The sequence below is a fragment of the Balaenoptera ricei genome, chromosome 1, assembly GCF_028023285.1.
Source record: "Balaenoptera ricei isolate mBalRic1 chromosome 1, mBalRic1.hap2, whole genome shotgun sequence".
Lineage (NCBI taxonomy): Eukaryota > Metazoa > Chordata > Mammalia > Artiodactyla > Balaenopteridae > Balaenoptera > Balaenoptera ricei.
Window position 1 is genome coordinate 18,237,386 of NC_082639.1, and position 17,244 is coordinate 18,254,629.

Here is a 17,244-nt window from a genome sequence, read left to right on the forward strand (position 1 = left end):
GCATGTGCCATTCCCTCTGCCTGGGATGCCCTCAATTGGCTTGTCTACCAGGCAATTCATCTTTCACTTCTCAGCACAAATACTCTCTCTTCCCTGAAGTCTCCTTTGACTTCTCCAGTCATGTTGAGATACTGTGTTCCCATTACACGTTATATCTTCGAAAAACAAGCATTTTTTGGTGTCTGCCTCCACACTAGTGATTAGCTGTGTGAAGGCAGAGATCATGAGTTTGTATCTTTGCCTGGCTTTAGAGGCCACAAACTGGTTGGCTACAGATGTGTTTTGTTTGCCCTACTGTGTCTTAGAAAAATCTGAATATGTTGCCAACATATAAAATTGGGTGTTTCTTATGAAAATCTAATTGGCCAGCTTTCCTTAAAAAATTGGAAGGCATGGCACTCTGGGCCAGCATTCCCATAAAGCATCAACCAGCTGGGGCTGGGTAGTGGGTATCCCCTTCAGACGGGTAGGCACTCTCCACTAGTCACCCAGTGTGTAAACATGCCCTTGACCCCTGGAGGATGTTGAGTTTGCAAGAAGGTGCTCAACAAATATGCTTGCTGAATAAATGAATGAATGAGAAAGATAAAATAGAGAGGTAGAGAGTGCAGGAAACAGTCTGGGTAGTGGATAAAGTGAATTCACAAGACTTGTTTCTCTTCCTTTGGGTTGCCCACCCCCAATACTGAACCAGCAAGAAATGGCACAACTACTGGAAGGCCAAACATACTCTGCTTGACTGACCTTCAGAGAAAGAATGCATTATGGGAAGGGTGCCAAGAGACTTCCAGGCCACAAGGCAAAGTAAGGAGAGGAGCCTGAAGGTATAAATCCTTACACAAATGCCAAATGTATTTATTATAACATCGAACCCAGAAATGGGTTAGTGGTCAGTGCTTCATTTTCAGATAGGACAGTCCTTCTTTATGCAGGGCTGTCCTTTACATCTGGGACATTTAGCATCTCTGGCCCTTGCCTACTAAATTCCAGTAGTGCTCTTCTCCTCCCTCCCATTATTACATTATATTATAGACCAGAGGTTTGTGTCTCCCCCAAATTCATATGTTGAAGCCCTAACTGCCAGTGTGATAGTATTTGGAGGTGGGGCCTCTGAGAGATAATTTGGTTTAGATGAGGTCATAAGGGTGGGGCCCCATGATGGGATTAATGCCCTTATAAGAAGAAAAGAGATCACAGCCTGAAAGCTCCCTCTCTCTGTCATGTGCAGTCACAGCGAGAAGGTCTGCAAGCCAGGAAGAGGCTGCTTTAGAACCAGGATGATGCTGGAGCCTCAATTCCTAGGCCTCACCCATGGCAGACGTTGCTAACTGACTATAAAACTCCTTTCTTCTGACGTAGGATGCAGCCTCAGATTCGCTCTCCAAGCAGCAGTCCAGAGAGCCTCCACTCAATGGCTGGAGCTGGCACTCGGCTGCCAGGGTTGGGTTACGCAACACAGCAGCACCATCAACATACGGGCCTGTTTTATCTTCATGAAACCTTAAACGACCTAATATTTGCACCTCTTCTTTTCTTTCCAATGTCAGTCTTACTGGTGCGTTAGGCCTAACGTAACTGGGCAGCTCCCACACACACTCCCCTAGAAGCCAGCACCCTTACCACTCCCTCTGGTCACCCCAGCATCCAGTATGGCCCCTGGACCTTAATCATTTGCCTTGATAGACCTTTAAGCCACTTCCTCCCCTCGCCCTGCTTCTCCTGCTCTGACCTCTGACCTCCCTCCTGGACGACAGTTCATGCTCCTCTCTCGATCCACAATCTCTCCTTGGTGATCTCATCCAGGTTTGTGGCTTCAAATGCTATCTACACATTAATGACTGAAATTTATATTTCCAGCCCAGGATTTCTTCCTGAATTCCAGCCTCGTTTAAGCTATTGCCTATTCAACTTCTTCACCTGAATGATTTATACACCCCTAAATCCAACATATCCAAACCTGAACCCTTGATCTCCCACCTCAAGCCTGATGTACACAGAGTCCTCCCCATACCAATCCACGGCAACGCCATCCTTGCAGACACTCAGGTGAAAAGTCCTGGAGTCATCCTGACACGTATTCTTCTCTCGTACCCCACATCCAATCCATCAGAAAATCCTGACAGCTCTCCCTTCAGAATATACCCGGGGTCCCCCACTTCTCCCCACCTCCACTGCTGCCACTCTGATCCAAGCCACCATCATATCTTGCCTGAATTATGGAAACAGTCTCCCAGCTGGTCTGTCTGCTTCTGCCCCTGGCCCTAACAACCTAGCACAGCAGCTAGAGGGATCCTGATAAATTCGGTCATAGAATTTCCACGCTCAGCACCCTCCAGGGGCTCCTGTTTCACTCCATCTTCCAACTCCCCACCTCACTTATTCACTCCAGACCCACTGGCCACCTCACTGCCCCTTGACCCTGCCAGGCACACTCCCACTTCCGAGCACTTGGTTTGGAATGACCCCGATGTCTGCCAGGCTAATTCCTTTCATTTCTTTCACGTTTTTGCTCAAAGGTCACCTCCTCAACGAGGGCTCTCCTGACCACTGCAGTGACCATCCTTCCCAATCCCCCTCACTCTGCCCTATTGTTTTCCATAGCATTTATCACCTTTTGAACCATTGTGTGATTTACTTATCATATGTATTTCCTGTCTCCCCCATGAGAAAATAGGCCTCATGCCTGTGGGGATTTTTGTTTCTTTTGTTCACTGCTATATCCTCGGCACCTAGAACAGTTCTTGGCACATAGTAGGCCCTCAATAAACATTTGATGAATGAGTGACTTGATGATTTAGGGTAGATACCCTAACCAGTTCTGCCCAAACCCAGAGATCCCAGCCCAGGTACAGTCTCTCAAGACCCGTTCTCACTGGGTTCAACTTGACCTTGAGAATGTTCCCCAAACAGTGATGGGGCAATAGTGATTGGTCAGCCACCCCAGTGAAGGAGCCACACCTCTGATTCAGAGGCCCACCCAGTCTTACTGTGCGGTCTTAGAAATCAGAGGCAACGTAAGAGATGACGTTTCCTCCTCTCCCCTGCCTCGGGCTTCCTCCAGTAAAACAGAGAGAGACACACACGCTGAACGGGACTGCTGGGGTGGAGAAGTCCATGGCTCCCTTTACCTTTCCATCGATGGTCTTTTTGGAGAGGAGGTGGCCGAAGACTTGGAGTCCACAGAGTCTCTCCTGAAAGAAAAGAAACTGGAGATGACATACTCTCGTAGGCTAGCATGAGTACTGGTCTAGAGAGCTCAGAGGCCGGAGAGAAGGCATCCTGGAGCCAGGCCTGCCGCGCTGAGGATGACGAAGCCCATCTGGGCCACAGCTGCCTGGGAGGGAGAGCTCCAGGGGGTGCTGGCTGGTCACCCTCACCTACCCTCCATCAAATGAAGTAATACGAGGGAAGGAAACCAAGATCTGCCAAGCACCTAATACGTGTCAGATATGTTACATGTGTTATGTCATGTGTTACTAATTATTAATAACTAATTCTCAGCAGGCCCTTCCTCCTTGCTGTCAGGCAGGCCTTGGCTAGCTGGAATCGATGGATTGGAATTCCTGGGATTGTCAATTCTCATGAGGAGCTGGAGAAGATCAGCTTCAGACTCTCCTGTGGGCACCTTAAGAGGAGGAGAGAAGCATGTGGGCCTTGGAGCTAGAAGAGCTGGGTTTAAAACGGCAAGTGAAAAAGCAGGATACAGGACTTTGCTGGTGGTCTAGTGGTTAAGACTCTGTGCTTCCGCGGCAGCGGGGCACAGGTTCAATCCCAGGTTGGGGAAGTTTCACATGCCACACAGTGCGGCCAAAAAGAAAAAGAAAAAAGCAGGGCCCAAATTTAGCTGCATACTGTGTCTGAAGTCAGGCAAGAAAAGTAATGCTTAGGAGGGGAAAAGATGAAAAGAAAATACATCCAAATGCTAACCATGGTTATATCAGGGTGATGGGATTAGAAGGGAAAAGTTTCCCCCCATTTTCCAAAATACATGTAGCTACAGTCTTTATACGGTAGAATGCATTTTCCCCTTTTTTTGGTTTTATCATTTTAATCTGCTTGTAAATTGTAACTCCCCAGGTCACTTACCCAGCTCTCCTTTTTATTTTTAAATTTTTATTTATTTATTTATTTATGGCTGCATTGGGTCTTTGTTGCTGCACGTGGGCTTTCTCCAGTTGCAGTGAGCAGGGGCTACACTTCATTAGAGTGCGCAGGCTTCTCATTGCAGTGGCTTCTCTTGTTGCGGAGCATGGGCTCTAGGCGCGCGAGCTTCAGTAGCTGCGGCACACAGGCTCAGTAGTTGTGGCTCGCAGGCTCCAGAGCGCAGGCTCAATAGTTGTGGCACCTGGGCTCAGTTGCTCCGCAGCATGTGGGATCTTCCCAGACCAGGGCTTGAACCCGTGTCCCCTGCATTGGCAGGCAGATTCCCAACCACTGCGCCACCAGGGAAGTCCCCCAGCTCTCCTTTTAATTCCAGCACAAGTATCACCTTCTAACAGACTATTTGTTTACTTATTTTATGCATTGTCTGAGCACCCCTCATGTAAATTTCAAAAGAGCAGAATTTGGTGGGTTTTGTTCACTGTGGTGAACGCTGTCTCTGCTGGGCCCACATCACTCCTTGGGCACTCCTTCTCCCAAGTGCACTGGGGCCCAAGGGCTTCCTCCTGCAAAATCCCCTGGGCCTCTGACCCAGGGAGTTCTCCGTGCCAGCCAGCGCCAGGAGGCCGGTGGGCAGGAAGTGCTGGGGAGTTAGCCCCAGGAGCAGCCCTCAACCAGACACGTGGAAATAGGTGGGCAAATACCCCAGCTTCCTCAGCCCTCAAGAGGGTCAGTTGAGGTGTGTTCTCCACTGCTCTCCAGCGGGATTTAAGCCCTGGTGACCCAGGGCAGTAACCTGCTCACGAACACACCCTGTGCCAGTTCCCTTCCCTTCCCTGTCTCACTTCCTCACTCCTCTGTCTGCATTTCCTGAAATCACTTCCCAAATAAGCCTCTTGCACTTGAATCCGTGTCTCAGGGTCTGCTTCTGGGAGGCCCAATCTAATACATTCAACTGACTTCTCCCAAGTGAATAGAACAGTGCCTGGCACAGAGTAGGTGCTTTATAAATGTTTGTTGCTGAATGCTATGAAGTCAAACAGTAAAGAAATATTTAAAAAAGTGGAAAAAGAAACCTGCCCAGAGGTAACAACTGTTAGGTTTAATGTCCTTCCTTCCAAATCTTTTTCTACACGCATACAAACATATATGACATTTATCATTCTAAAAAGGGAGGCAACGACATGCCTTGTAATCCCAGCCCTGCCCCTGGGCAGGTCATGTTCTCTGAGCATCAGTTCCCTCATCTGTCAAATGGAGAGAAAAGGACCTATGTCTTGGGGCTGGCTGGGAAGAATTTAGATCATTAACATCCCTACAGCAGTTCCCACCACAAAGCTGTCCTCAATACTCCATAATCCTAGGTATCTGATTTCTGGTCTTCCAGATTATGCAAGGTTCCTGCATGGATTTCCAGCTCCCATCTCATCCTCCAGGTGGTCCGGGAGACAGTGGGTGAGGAAGGTTCAGGGGCCAGCTCTAACTATCCTGTGGACCAGACTCATCCAGCTCCGGACCTTTGCCCCAGCTTAAACACAGGGGGAGGCAGCAGAAAGGGAGAGGAGCAGAGACCCTCCTTCACAGTCCCACACGGGGCCCTGGAAGTTCCTCTGCGGGGTTCCTCCCCGAGTGCCCCATGGGGATGGACAGGTGCAGGCAGAGCCGGAAGCTGAAATTCTTGCAGCGGGAGAAAGGAGGGAAGATGTGAGCCTCTCCCCACATCTCCCGAGACTCCCCATCTTCTGGCCCTTCCTCATTGCTTTTCCTTTCAGAACAAACCGGAAATATTCTGCAGTTTTTGCAAATGATCATTATGAAAACTATTCAGGAACGTGAGAAAATGCCTAGAATACACTAGGAAGATAAATGAACAGGGATGTAATAGTTTGTAGACTCTGCCTACAGGAATTGGGAAATTATGTATGTAAGTAGATCAGGACTGGGAGGGAAGAGAAGAAAATGAAAGCTGTTTCATTTGTCAGAAGTGGCAAACTGTGAAGAAATATTTTTAATTCTTACTTTACATTTCACTAATGTGGTTATAGTGTTTATATAAAAAATAATGATAATGAATTGTCATTAAGAAAACTAAAAAGAAAGGAAGTTCATCAACTGAGCTGAAATAGGACCCCTGCCCACTAGATTCTCCCAGCAAGGTGGGGGGACCACTGTCTGCTCAGCCGTGGTGACAGCTTTATCTCATAGCTCCAGCTGTGAAAAGTGAGCTGGCATTAACAATTCAATGCCCCAGGATGTTGTTAAATGTAAAATGCTGGTTACAACACAGTACATAGTGAGGTCCCAATTTTATTAAGAGAATACAACTCTCTCTCTATATGTTCTTAAAAAAGATGAGAAAGATATACATCAAAATGTTAACAGTGTTGTTATTTTCTTCTTGTGTTTGACTTTCTAAACTTTTTATAAAATGTGACTCACCGTTGATATAAATAAATATATTATGTGAAAATGCTACAAAATAGAACATAGAGTTTAATTCCATTTTATTAATACAATAAGTATTTCATGGGTAAATGCATAGGAAAAATTCTAGAAGGATATATATATATGTGTATGTATACACACACACACACACACACACACACACACTTTATATATAGTGAGATAATGACGCTTAGGCCATAATACTGAGTCTCAGAGTCTAAGGGTGTGTGTAAGTGATTAAGTTCAGCCCAGAATTTGGCTTTCTGCTTTCCAACCGTCTCCTTGCCATTACCTATTGTCCTTGTAGGCCTTTAAAAGAAATCCCTTTGCTGATCATTCAGTGGGATTTGGGGACAGAGCAAAAGGAAACACCTGTGTTCAGGCTGCCATCTGTTCCCGGACGTCTACACTCGCTATTCCACAGATTAGTCCCATATACCATTTGGTCACCTCAGCCTCTGTCTTTCAACTACATCTCACAAGATCCTGAGGCTTCATTTGCTAAGGTGCTCAGAACCAAACAGTTGCTCCAGACATGGCCAGACCAGCCAGAGCATGAATTTTCCACAGGGGACTGCAATGGTACAGCCAGCCCTAGCAGTATTCAATAAATGCTCGCTCCGTGCGGGGCACGGTGGCTCACAGGATCCCTGGCAAACCTTCTAACCCGTTTGGGAAAACCAAACACACCATGTGAAAAGTTAAATGCCAATCAGGATTTCTCCAAGTGGGATACAATTGCAAAGTTAGCAAAATGAAAGCAATAGAACATACAAAAGATTACAGAATCATTTGACAAGTACTGCATTTTAAAAAGCAGACTATAAAATTGATGATGACTATAGAAAACAAAGAGAAAATAGAAAAAACATAGACCAAAATATTAATAGTGATTGTTGTGGGGTGGCGGGGATGTGAGTGATTTTTTTCCTACTTTTTATTATTGATTTATTAAAATTTATTTTATTTATTTATTTTTGGCTGCATTGGGTCTTCGCTGCTGCATGCGGGCTTTCTCTAGTTGCTGCGAGCAGGGGCTATTCTTTGTTGTGGTGCGCAGGCTTCTCTTTGAGGTGGCTTCTCTTGTTGCAGAGCACGGGCTCTAGGCGCTCAGGCTTCAGTAGTTGTGGTGCATAGGCTCAGTAGTTGTGGCTCGTGGGCTCTAGAGCGCAGGCTCAGTAGTTGTGGTGCACGGGCTTAGTTGCTCCACAGCATGTGGGATCTTCCTGGACCAGGGCTCGAACCTGTGTCCCCTGCATTGGCAGGCGGATTCTTAACCACTGCGCCACCAGGAAGACCCTAAAAGTACTGTTGTTCTGATTTCAAAAGCAATACAGAATCATTGTGAATAAAACAATACAGATGAAAAAATTTTATTGTAAAACATAGAATATGAAGCTCTTCTTAATTACAATCACACAGATACATTTTTGTTTTTTTAAAGATGGTTTCATTATTTTTTCTCATTTCAAAATTGGTACATATTTATTGGGAAAATATTAGGAATACAGAAATTTGCAAAAAGAAGAAGAAGGACTTCCCTGGTGGTCCAGTGGTAAAGAATCTGCCTTACAACGCAGAGGGCACGGGTTCAATCCCTGGTCAGGGAACTAAGATCCCACATGCCGCGGGGCAACTAAGCCTGCGCGCCACAACTACTGAGCTTGCACGCCTCAACTAGAGCCCGCATGCTGCAAACTACAGAGCCCACACGCCCTGGAGCCTGAGCGCCACAACTAGAGAGAGAAAACCCGCACGCCACAACTAGAGAGAAGCCCGCGCACCGCAATGAAGACTGAGCACCGCAACGAAAGATCCCACATGCCTCAACGAAGATCCCGCATACCGCAGCTAAGACCCGATGCAGCCAAAAATAAATAATAAATAAATAAAAATAAATCTTAAAAAAATTACATCTTAAAAAAAAAAAAGAAGACGACGAAGAAAACAAGGAAAAAAACCTCTCAATCCTACCACCCAGAAATAATCACTATTACCATCCTGGTGTATATCCTTCATGTCTTTTTTCCTATGCATGTACATAAAATTCACTTATTTAATTTTTATAAACATGGAATCATACTATATAGTACACTATATAGTACACAGCTTCTCTTAATACTTAGTGAATATTTTTCCATGTCATTAAATATTCTTCCATTCTCTCCATGGGGGCCCTATTGGCATTTTGAACATAATAAATGGTTCTTTGGTGTGTAGGACTATTCTGTGCATTGCGGGAAGAGTAGCATGGAACATCTCCTCTGCCCCACAGTTATTTTTACAACTAAAAATGGGAGTAGTGTGGTGGAGGTATATCTCCCTCCTGGTCAAGAAACACTCCCCTTATAGCATCATTTCCTAAAAACACTTATTTCATAGAATTATAATAAACATTCATTTAAAAAGGGTTCAGAGGAAAAAATGTTTCAGTAATGTCAGCTGAAAAATGTTACACACAGAACATATCATCTGTATGTTTAATCTGATTAATTCCTTAAAATGAATTCCTTGTAGTGGATATACTTGGCAAAAAAGGTATGTACATTAAAAATGTCGGTATATCACGATACTATCTGTATTATCTAGTACGATCAGGTACCATTCAGTGTTATCTAGTCTCACCCCCTTATCTATTAGATGACCCCCTCCCTAAGGAATTAAGTGATCTGTCTAGTCACACAGGGAATAGGTAGGATTTACTAATCCATCCATGAAGGCTTTTATCTACTGTCATGGATAAGGCATTTGGGTCTATCAGAAAGTCATGCATTTTGGGGGACCCTGGCTGGGGTGGGCAAAGGGGAATGGGCACGGTGTTGAGACCTCAGCAGAGGTCTGGGGGTCTGACAGACAAAGATGGGAATCCCACTCTGTCACATAATGGCTGTGTGATCTTGGGAAAGGCCCTGCTCCCCAACCTTCAGCTTCCGCATCGCTAAATGGCAATTTGAATAAAGAGCCAACAAAACACTTTTCCTTCTCGGTGGACAAGTAAGTTCCTAGCCCCATTTACCTGGAACCCTGACAAAGGTGGAACGTCAGCTGTACTACTAGGCAGCGTTGCTTCTAGTGCAAATGAGCGCTGATTGGTAAACTGTGTCTAGACAGGAAGGGTTATGAAAGAACTATAAATGATTAGTGGAAAACCACGGCTTTTGGGCTACCCTGAGTGCAGTGGTCATTGCTCTTGTAACTGGTCATTGCCCTTGCTGGGATCCTGGAAACTTTGTCTATGGGACTGTTATAAGATTTAGGATGTGGGGCTTCTAAGTCAGGGGGTTCCCACCCATTGTGGTCTCATTCTCTGCACCTGAGAATGTCACCTGGGTGGGCCAGAGAATAGCTCTGGACGCTGCGTGGTCCCCTATGAGAACTCTTGGTGATGAGAAACACCTGAGGCTACCCTGCTGGCACAGTGCATCTCCTGTCCCTGAATCCTTCTAGGCAAAGCCTGTGTCAGGGATGGCCTGTTTGGGTCTTGTGAGTCTGTCTCGTTGAGCCAAGAAGACCCCCAGAGGGGGCACTGTAGGAGATAATAACAATAACCACCTTCTGGTGTGTGAGGATTAAATGAAGTTATATAAACAGAGGTGTTGCCATAGGATGTGACAAGTGTCAGCTCCCTTCTCTCCATCCCAGAAAAAATACCTGTCTTTAGGCTCTTCCACTCGTTTTTTCCTTGGTGGAGAAAGGCTTGTCTCTGGCTTCCAATCTGAACAGTCAAGCCCTTTTTCCTTCTTCTTTGCTTTTACTCTTTCCTCTCTTTTTTCTCCTTTGGGGGGTGCTGGGGAGTGTAAAAACAAAATGGTGATATTGTTCCTTAACTCTCTGTCTCAGCCCAACCCAGGACTTGGGGAGGAAGGAGCAAAGGTCAGGGACTGAGATAGCCTCCCCCTCCCCCAACAAATACCTGTTTAGAAACAAGTGCATATCCAATATGCACATGTGTGTGCAAACTGAAGCTGACACATGGGGACAGAAAGACCTTTGCACACACCTATGCACATATTCATATCAATGTGTATATATAGATATGTATAAACACCCAAGCACACAGATATATATACATAGGAACATGTACAGGAAAACCCACCCATCTACAAATCTCCCACTTGTTTAGACAAGCATTGGCAGTCCCACTAGAGGCCATCTGTCACTTATTAAGTCATTCAACAACCATACACTGAGTGCCTGTTGTAAGCCGGGCACTGACCATCCAGGTGCTGGGAGGAAAACTTGGCCCAAGCGACCCTGCCCCTCTCACCCAGCAGCTGCTTCCAGTTTCTGATGAGGACTTTGGCCAAGGACACCACCTCCTTGTCAGAGCAGTGCTTGCGGACCCCATTCACGGCAACTCCAATCCTGGTGGTCTGCAAAGCGAGAGGGTTAGTGGCCGGTCTGGAAATCAGGACCCACTGGACTGGCTGCCCTAATTGGCAAGACCTGCCCCAGCTCAATCACCCCCTTCCCCTGGCCCAGCCTCTCCCGAGTCCCAGCCTGGACCTGTGGCTGAGGTAATAACCCTGACCTTATAACCGAGGCCCTGACCTGCTGTCCTGAGTGAGGTCAGTGCCCAAGGCCCAGCGCCCTGCAGGGATGGGTAACTGCGGCTCTGGTGAAAAGCTGGAGCAGTGGCGGTGGGTCTGGCTGATGACCAGGACTCCTCCCCATTCTCTGCCCCTTGGTGTCTTTGAGTTCAAGTTTCAGCTTAAGACACAGCTCTGGCTACTACAGCTTGGGTATGTGCTAATTTTTCAGGGTCAAGAGCTTCTGGTAAAGTTTGGGGGCTACATGGGTAACACATGGAGGATCTAAAAATGGGGGGCTTTTCCCTCTCCCTGAGTCACTGGCCTCTTGGATCCCACAGGCCCAGGGCCTTGGGAATTGGGGTACACAAGGAAAGCAAGTCAGTCTTTCCCCCAGACCCAGAGGGCCCCGAGGGCTTAGAAGCTACCCTGCCATCATCTAAAGGCCTGGGTTCCCACCCCCAGAGTACCTCAAGATCCCATCCTGCCGCCTTCCCTTCAGAAGTTCCTCCCAGACCCCATCCTTGGAGGGCTCCCCCTAAAGGGTCTTTCCCTGCCCCACAAAGTCACCCTCCACTCCAGGCACTGGCCATCCCCACCCACCTGGAGTAGCTGGATGGACATCTGCCAGCTGTTCAGCTTCTTCAGGAGGTCGAGGGCCCCTTCCTGTGGGAGGCCACAAGGTGAGGGCTGAGGCCCGTGGGGTCTGCCCCAGGCCCCTCTCTGACCATTGTGTGGTCTCAGTGGGAAGGAGGGTGGCAGGAGGTAGGGAGGAGACTTTTCCAGTGACAGGATACAGGCAGCCAAGTGGTCGAAGGACAGACAAGGAACAGAAGGAGGAGAGAAGAAAAAGCTTCTGCCCCAAACCAGCCCTCTAACTTCACCTCCCACCACCCAGCTGGGTTCAAGCCCCTCTGAGCCAGGGTCCAGCCCTACCCACTCACCCTGACCCCCAGCCATTGGTTCTGCTGTTCCTTCCACTGGGCATGCTCTTCCCTTCTCCATCTCTTCCTCTAAAATTAACTGCTTCATGGCTTATTGCTTCTGCTTTTATGTCTGTATCTGCCTCCCTTCACTTCCCAACTGGGAACGTCTGTAGGTTGAGGACTGTGGCTTTTTCTAAACAGCTTTATAGAAGTATAGCTGACATACAATAAAACGCACATGTTGTAGGCTACAATGTGATGAGTTTTGACCTACATATACCCCCCTGAAGCCATCACCACAGTCAAGATAAGGACATAGGGCTTCCCTGGTGGCGCAGTGGTTGAGAATCTGCTTGTCAGTGCAGGGGACACGGGTTCGAGCCCTGGTCTGGGAGGATCCCACATGCCGCGGAGCGGCTGGGCCCGTGAGCCACAACTACTGAGCCTGAGCGTCTGGAGCCTCTGCTCCGCAACAAGAGAGGCCGCGATAGTGAGAGGCCCGCGCACCGCGATGAAGAGTGGCCCCCACTCGCCGCAACTGGAGAAAGCCCTCACACAGAAACGAAGACCCAACACAGCCAAAAATAAACATAATAAATAAATAATAAATAAAAATTAAAAAAAAAAGATAAGGACATAGTCAGCATCCCCGACATTCTCCTTGTGCCCCTTTGTTATACATCCCTCGCTGCACCCCCAACCCCTCTAGATGAGCTTGCATTTTTTTAAGGATTTTATAGAAAGTGACTGTAATGGAATTTCGCATCTGGCTTCTTTCACTCAGTGTAATCATTTTGAGATTCATGCACATTGTTGCACAGATCCACAGTTCCTTTTTATTTCTGAGTTGTTTGCCATTGCATGTATATACCACAATTTGTTTATCCATTCACCTGTTAATGGGACTGTTAGGTAGTTTCCAGTTTGCAGCAATTACAAATAAAGCTGCTGGGAACGTTCATGTACAAGCGTTTGCGTGGACATGTACTTTCTTTTCTCTCCGGTGAAGAGGACTGTTTAATCTCTGAGACCTCCGGCTTCAGCATACTGATCTCATCACTCAGGGAGCATCTCCCTGAGTGAATGAATAAAGCAGAAAGCAGAAGGCAGGAGGGGAGAGTGGGAGGGGAAGAAAGGAGACTCGGATGTGAAAAGCTGTTGGCTGCCAGGCCCTGAACAACCCCGCACCCATTTCAGCCTTCTCTTTCTTTCCACCCACTTCCTAGAAGCCAGCCCCGGCCTCCTGTCCTGAGACAGGTTCCCTGGGGAGCACCAGCTGACTGTGTTCTGTATGCCCCGAGTCCTGGTCCCACTGTGCACTGCCAGCCGCCAAGCCCCTCCCTATCAGTCTTCCTGGGCCACATCCCAAGAGCTGCCCTCTGTCAGTCCTCAGCCTCCCTTAGAACTTGGGTTCGTAGTCTGTTTTCCAAGGTGTGACCTGTGGATGTGTGTGCATGTGAACTTGTGGGCACATAAGCCTGCATGTACCACTAATTAAAGGCTTATTATCTGCTGGACACGGTTCTAAGTATTTTACATGCAACATCTCTTCTAACTCTCTCAATGACCCCATGAAGTAGGTCCTATTACTATTCCCATTTTTACAGAATCATTATCCCATTTTCAGAGAAGAGAAATAGGAACTGAGCTGGGATTCAAACTTAGGCCCTTCGGGTTCCACCCAATATACAACCATGTAGGTAGGTATGGACATAGGTCTGGCTAGACGTGTGCAATCATGAAATATCAACATGGGTAAGTGCAGTGGTATGTTGGTCAATGTTTAACGACAAGTTCTCAAAGGAAAAAAATTGATTCGTAGTGTTTGCCCATTTCTGTGGTGTCAATACTCCTCCCATGGCCAATGTCAAGATACCAATATGCTGTGACTGACCTGAAGGAGGTATTCGGAAGAGATGTGTGATGCGAAACCATATTGATACAACAGAAGTAAATAACCTCCAGACCATAGATGACAGTAAAATGCAATAAAATAATAAGGAAGTGATGATTTTGGAGTATTTATGACCTATGTTTTTAATATAATTTATTTAATTGTAAGCATATAATTTAATGTTAAAAATAATGGCTGTATTTAACAACTGGCTTGCAAAATTCCTGAAAGTTCAACAGTGTTAAGCCAGTTCCAGCTCACCACTGGGCGTGTGCCTCTGCATGTCATACTGTATAACTGGGTCATGTTGGAGAACAGCCATGAGCCTGGGTTGTAGCTGGACTCACAAAGCCTTGTGCAAATGTTGCCAGCTGTGTCTCTCTGCATGCACGAATGGGATGCGCAGCCAGCAGTATCTCTGGTCCAGGTGCGGAGCTGCTGTGTGTACGCTGCTCGAAGCATAATGTGTTTATTTGTCTTTGAGGGATGATGGTCGTGTCATAACATGTCTGAACGTGTAAGTGTGGCTGTCTGCTAAGTTTGTAGATTTGCATGTTGGGGTGTAGCTTATTGTGTGCATGCACACGTGTAGGCATGTGTGTAGTTGTCTTTGTGTATCCTTCTGCAAATATAATGGTCAGTGTGTCAGTCATGTCATGGTCAGTAACCACATCTTTTATGTAGTTATGTTCATAGTTGCTTGTTTAGCTATATTGTGTGTGGCTGCATGTACGTAGTTATGTTTGTTGTGTGTGATCATGAGGCTGTTTGGCTGTAAGTCTGAAGCTGTTACAGTTGCTGTGTGCTCCCAGCATCTGACAAAAGCCCTAAGTTGCTGGGACTTCAGTAATTGGCAGTAAACCCCGGGCCTGAGCTGCAACGTGGAAGATCCGTCTTATTACAGGAAGTGTGTCCTCCTCTCCCTAACCACCACTGGGCGGGCCCACTTTCGCTCCCAGAGCAGGCCCCACCTTACTAGGTCACATGCCCAGAGCTCTGTGCCCACCCAGATGCTGCCAAGAACCCAGGCGCAGACGTGGCTGCAGGCTGGCTCTGTGCTACAGGGACCCTGAGGCCAGACTTGCATCTTTCCTGGAGAAAGCTCTGGGTACTTCCACAGGAATCCTTGCCAAGGGACACCATTTCCTCTTCCCATTTCACAGAAGAGGAAATCGAGGCCAGAGAGGGAAAGTAGAGTGGTGGGTTTAGGTCCATAAAAGGAGTGAGAGGAGGCCAGGGCAGGTCCCTTCCTCCGCAGGCAAGCTGCCTTTCTCAGGTCCCCTAAGCTGCCCCCGCACCCCTCACCCAGAGGCCCAGAATCTCCTGGCCCAAACCTGGGGTCAGCAAGGGGCAGGGCTGGGATAACCTGTCTACTTGAGTTGGAATTTGGTTCAGAAGCCCCGGGCTGGGCTCTGCCGCCCCCAGTTGAGCCTGATGACTTGAGGCTCAGTTTCACTGACTTTGGAGCATCCTGGAATGGGGGCTCCCAACACTGCAGGTTTCTGTGTTTCCTCTGGCTGTGCAAAAGCAGGAGTCACTCTCTAAGCCTTCGCAAGCACCAGTCCAGGTCTTCCTAAGGGTTTCACATCTCTTCCACCCTCACCACCACCAGCAGAGACAAAAATGCAGTGACATCCCTTCCCAGGAGGTAGGTAATCTCATCTTCTTACAGATGAAGAAACTGAGGCTCTGGTCTTTATATGGACACCAACTCATTACTGCCCACGTCTACTGGAGAGCTCCCTGACACTCCATCGATCCAGCGACCCCTCCCTCTTCCCTGCTCTAAAACCACCCTTAGGGTCCATCCCTCTCTCAAGCTCCTAGGATTACAGAATGTGCTGGAAACGCAGGTCCTGCTCCAGCACATGCCTACAGATGGTGGGAGGAGGAGGGCTCTGGGACAGGGCAAAGTGAGGGACCTGCCTGCTGGACTACCCTCCTCTCTCTTCCCTCTCCTGGTGAGCTCCAGCCCTCTCCGTCCCAAGGCCAAGTTTGCTTGTCTAGGCAACAGGGTGGCAGCCAACTTGAGCAAAGATCACAGGGAGGATCAAACATTAACTTCAAGTCGGCCCGCAGTAAGGGCTCCTGGCACTGAGCGCTCAGGGATCCGCAGGTAAGGCCTCCATTCCTGATTCCCCGCAACCTCCGGGCCCTTCTCTCCCCCCAGCCTCCCCCGCCCCTCAGCCCGGGCCTGCAGCCGGTCCCCCTTCCCCCGCCCCGCGGGCCCCATGGGCGCAGCGGCTGCCCGACACCTGTTCGGCCCCCGCCCGCCTGGGCCCCAACCCGCGGCCAAGGAAAGGGAGAGTTGCAAACAGAGCAGCTCCTGGAGCCTCAAGCTGTGGGGTTGCGGGATCCGAGGCCCTTCGCCCTTCGCTTTTCTCTGCCAGATCCACTCCCGGGGTGTGGGGTGGACGCGGCTCAGCACCCCTCATCAGTTTAAGTTTCTTTTCCCCTTCTCGGGTCACCCAGGATTTTGTTTTCCCCCGTCTCCGGCTCCCCCGTCCTGCAGTCGCCGCCGCTCCCCGGGCTTTGCACACGCCGAGTCCCGGGGCTTCGAGAGTCCTTTTCCAGCTGCCGGTCTCTTCACTCTCTTTCCCGGGCCCTGCACAAGCTAGCCAGGGGCCCCAACCCTGCAGGTCCAGGCGTACGTGCACAAGCCCAGTCTTTGGGGCCGGCACGGTCCACCCCGGAGCCCCGGGCCATGCACACGCCCACCCCGAGGTATCAGCAGTCGCCAAGGGGCGCCGAGCCCTGCCCCGGCCGTGCCTCCCTCCGGTCCCCTAGTCCCGCACGCGCCTCCCGGGCGCCCAGCCAGCACGCGCCCCCGGGACTCCCGGGCTCGCACGCGCCGCGCCTCCCGGGGGCTGGGGCTGTGGCCCGAACTCTGCAGCCTCACCGTGTTCTTCCTGGCCACCATCTTCTCCAGCTTCTTGGCGATCCTCAGCAGCTCCTCTTCCTGGCCCATGTTGGCCCGCGACGCCCGGCGGGACGAGGGGCGCAGGGGCGGCAGCCGGGTTCCGGGGGCCGGAGGCGCAAAGGCTGAGGGCGCGCAAGCCGCGCGGGCCCCAGACGCACCCGACACACACGCCCGGCGGGGGCGGGGCTCTCCCCCCACACCCCCTCGGCCGCCTGCCTCCCGACAGTGGGGGAGGGGTGGCGTGCACTAAATATAGACTTCAAGGACTCGCCGGGGCAAAGATTGCCCGCGCCCGCCAGTCGGGCCACCCGAGAGAGGGACGAGGCTGCGAGAGCGGGCCCTTCACCTCGGGCCGGTCCTGGGGCGCCGGGAGCTGAAGGGAGATTTGGGAAGGAGGGCTCTCTGGTGAATGGGGAGGCCGTCGTCCCT

General features: G+C 49.3%; 1 protein-coding gene across 1 annotated transcript in view; it reads right to left on the bottom strand.

The window, feature by feature from the left end:
• TCEA3 (transcription elongation factor A3) overlaps positions 1-17,008 on the bottom strand; it is a 36,250-nt gene extending 19,242 nt beyond the window's left edge. Inside the window, exons 1-5 of the mRNA XM_059915908.1 lie at positions 16,795-17,008; positions 11,679-11,741; positions 10,814-10,919; positions 10,198-10,333; positions 3,129-3,191 (exon numbers count right to left, since the gene is read on the bottom strand). Of these exons, the coding sequence (XP_059771891.1) occupies positions 3,129-3,191; positions 10,198-10,333; positions 10,814-10,919; positions 11,679-11,741; positions 16,795-16,863 (437 nt within the window). The 5' untranslated portion in view covers positions 16,864-17,008. The remainder of the gene's footprint in view (positions 1-3,128; positions 3,192-10,197; positions 10,334-10,813; positions 10,920-11,678; positions 11,742-16,794) is intronic.
• Positions 17,009-17,244: the final 236 nt, after the last annotated feature.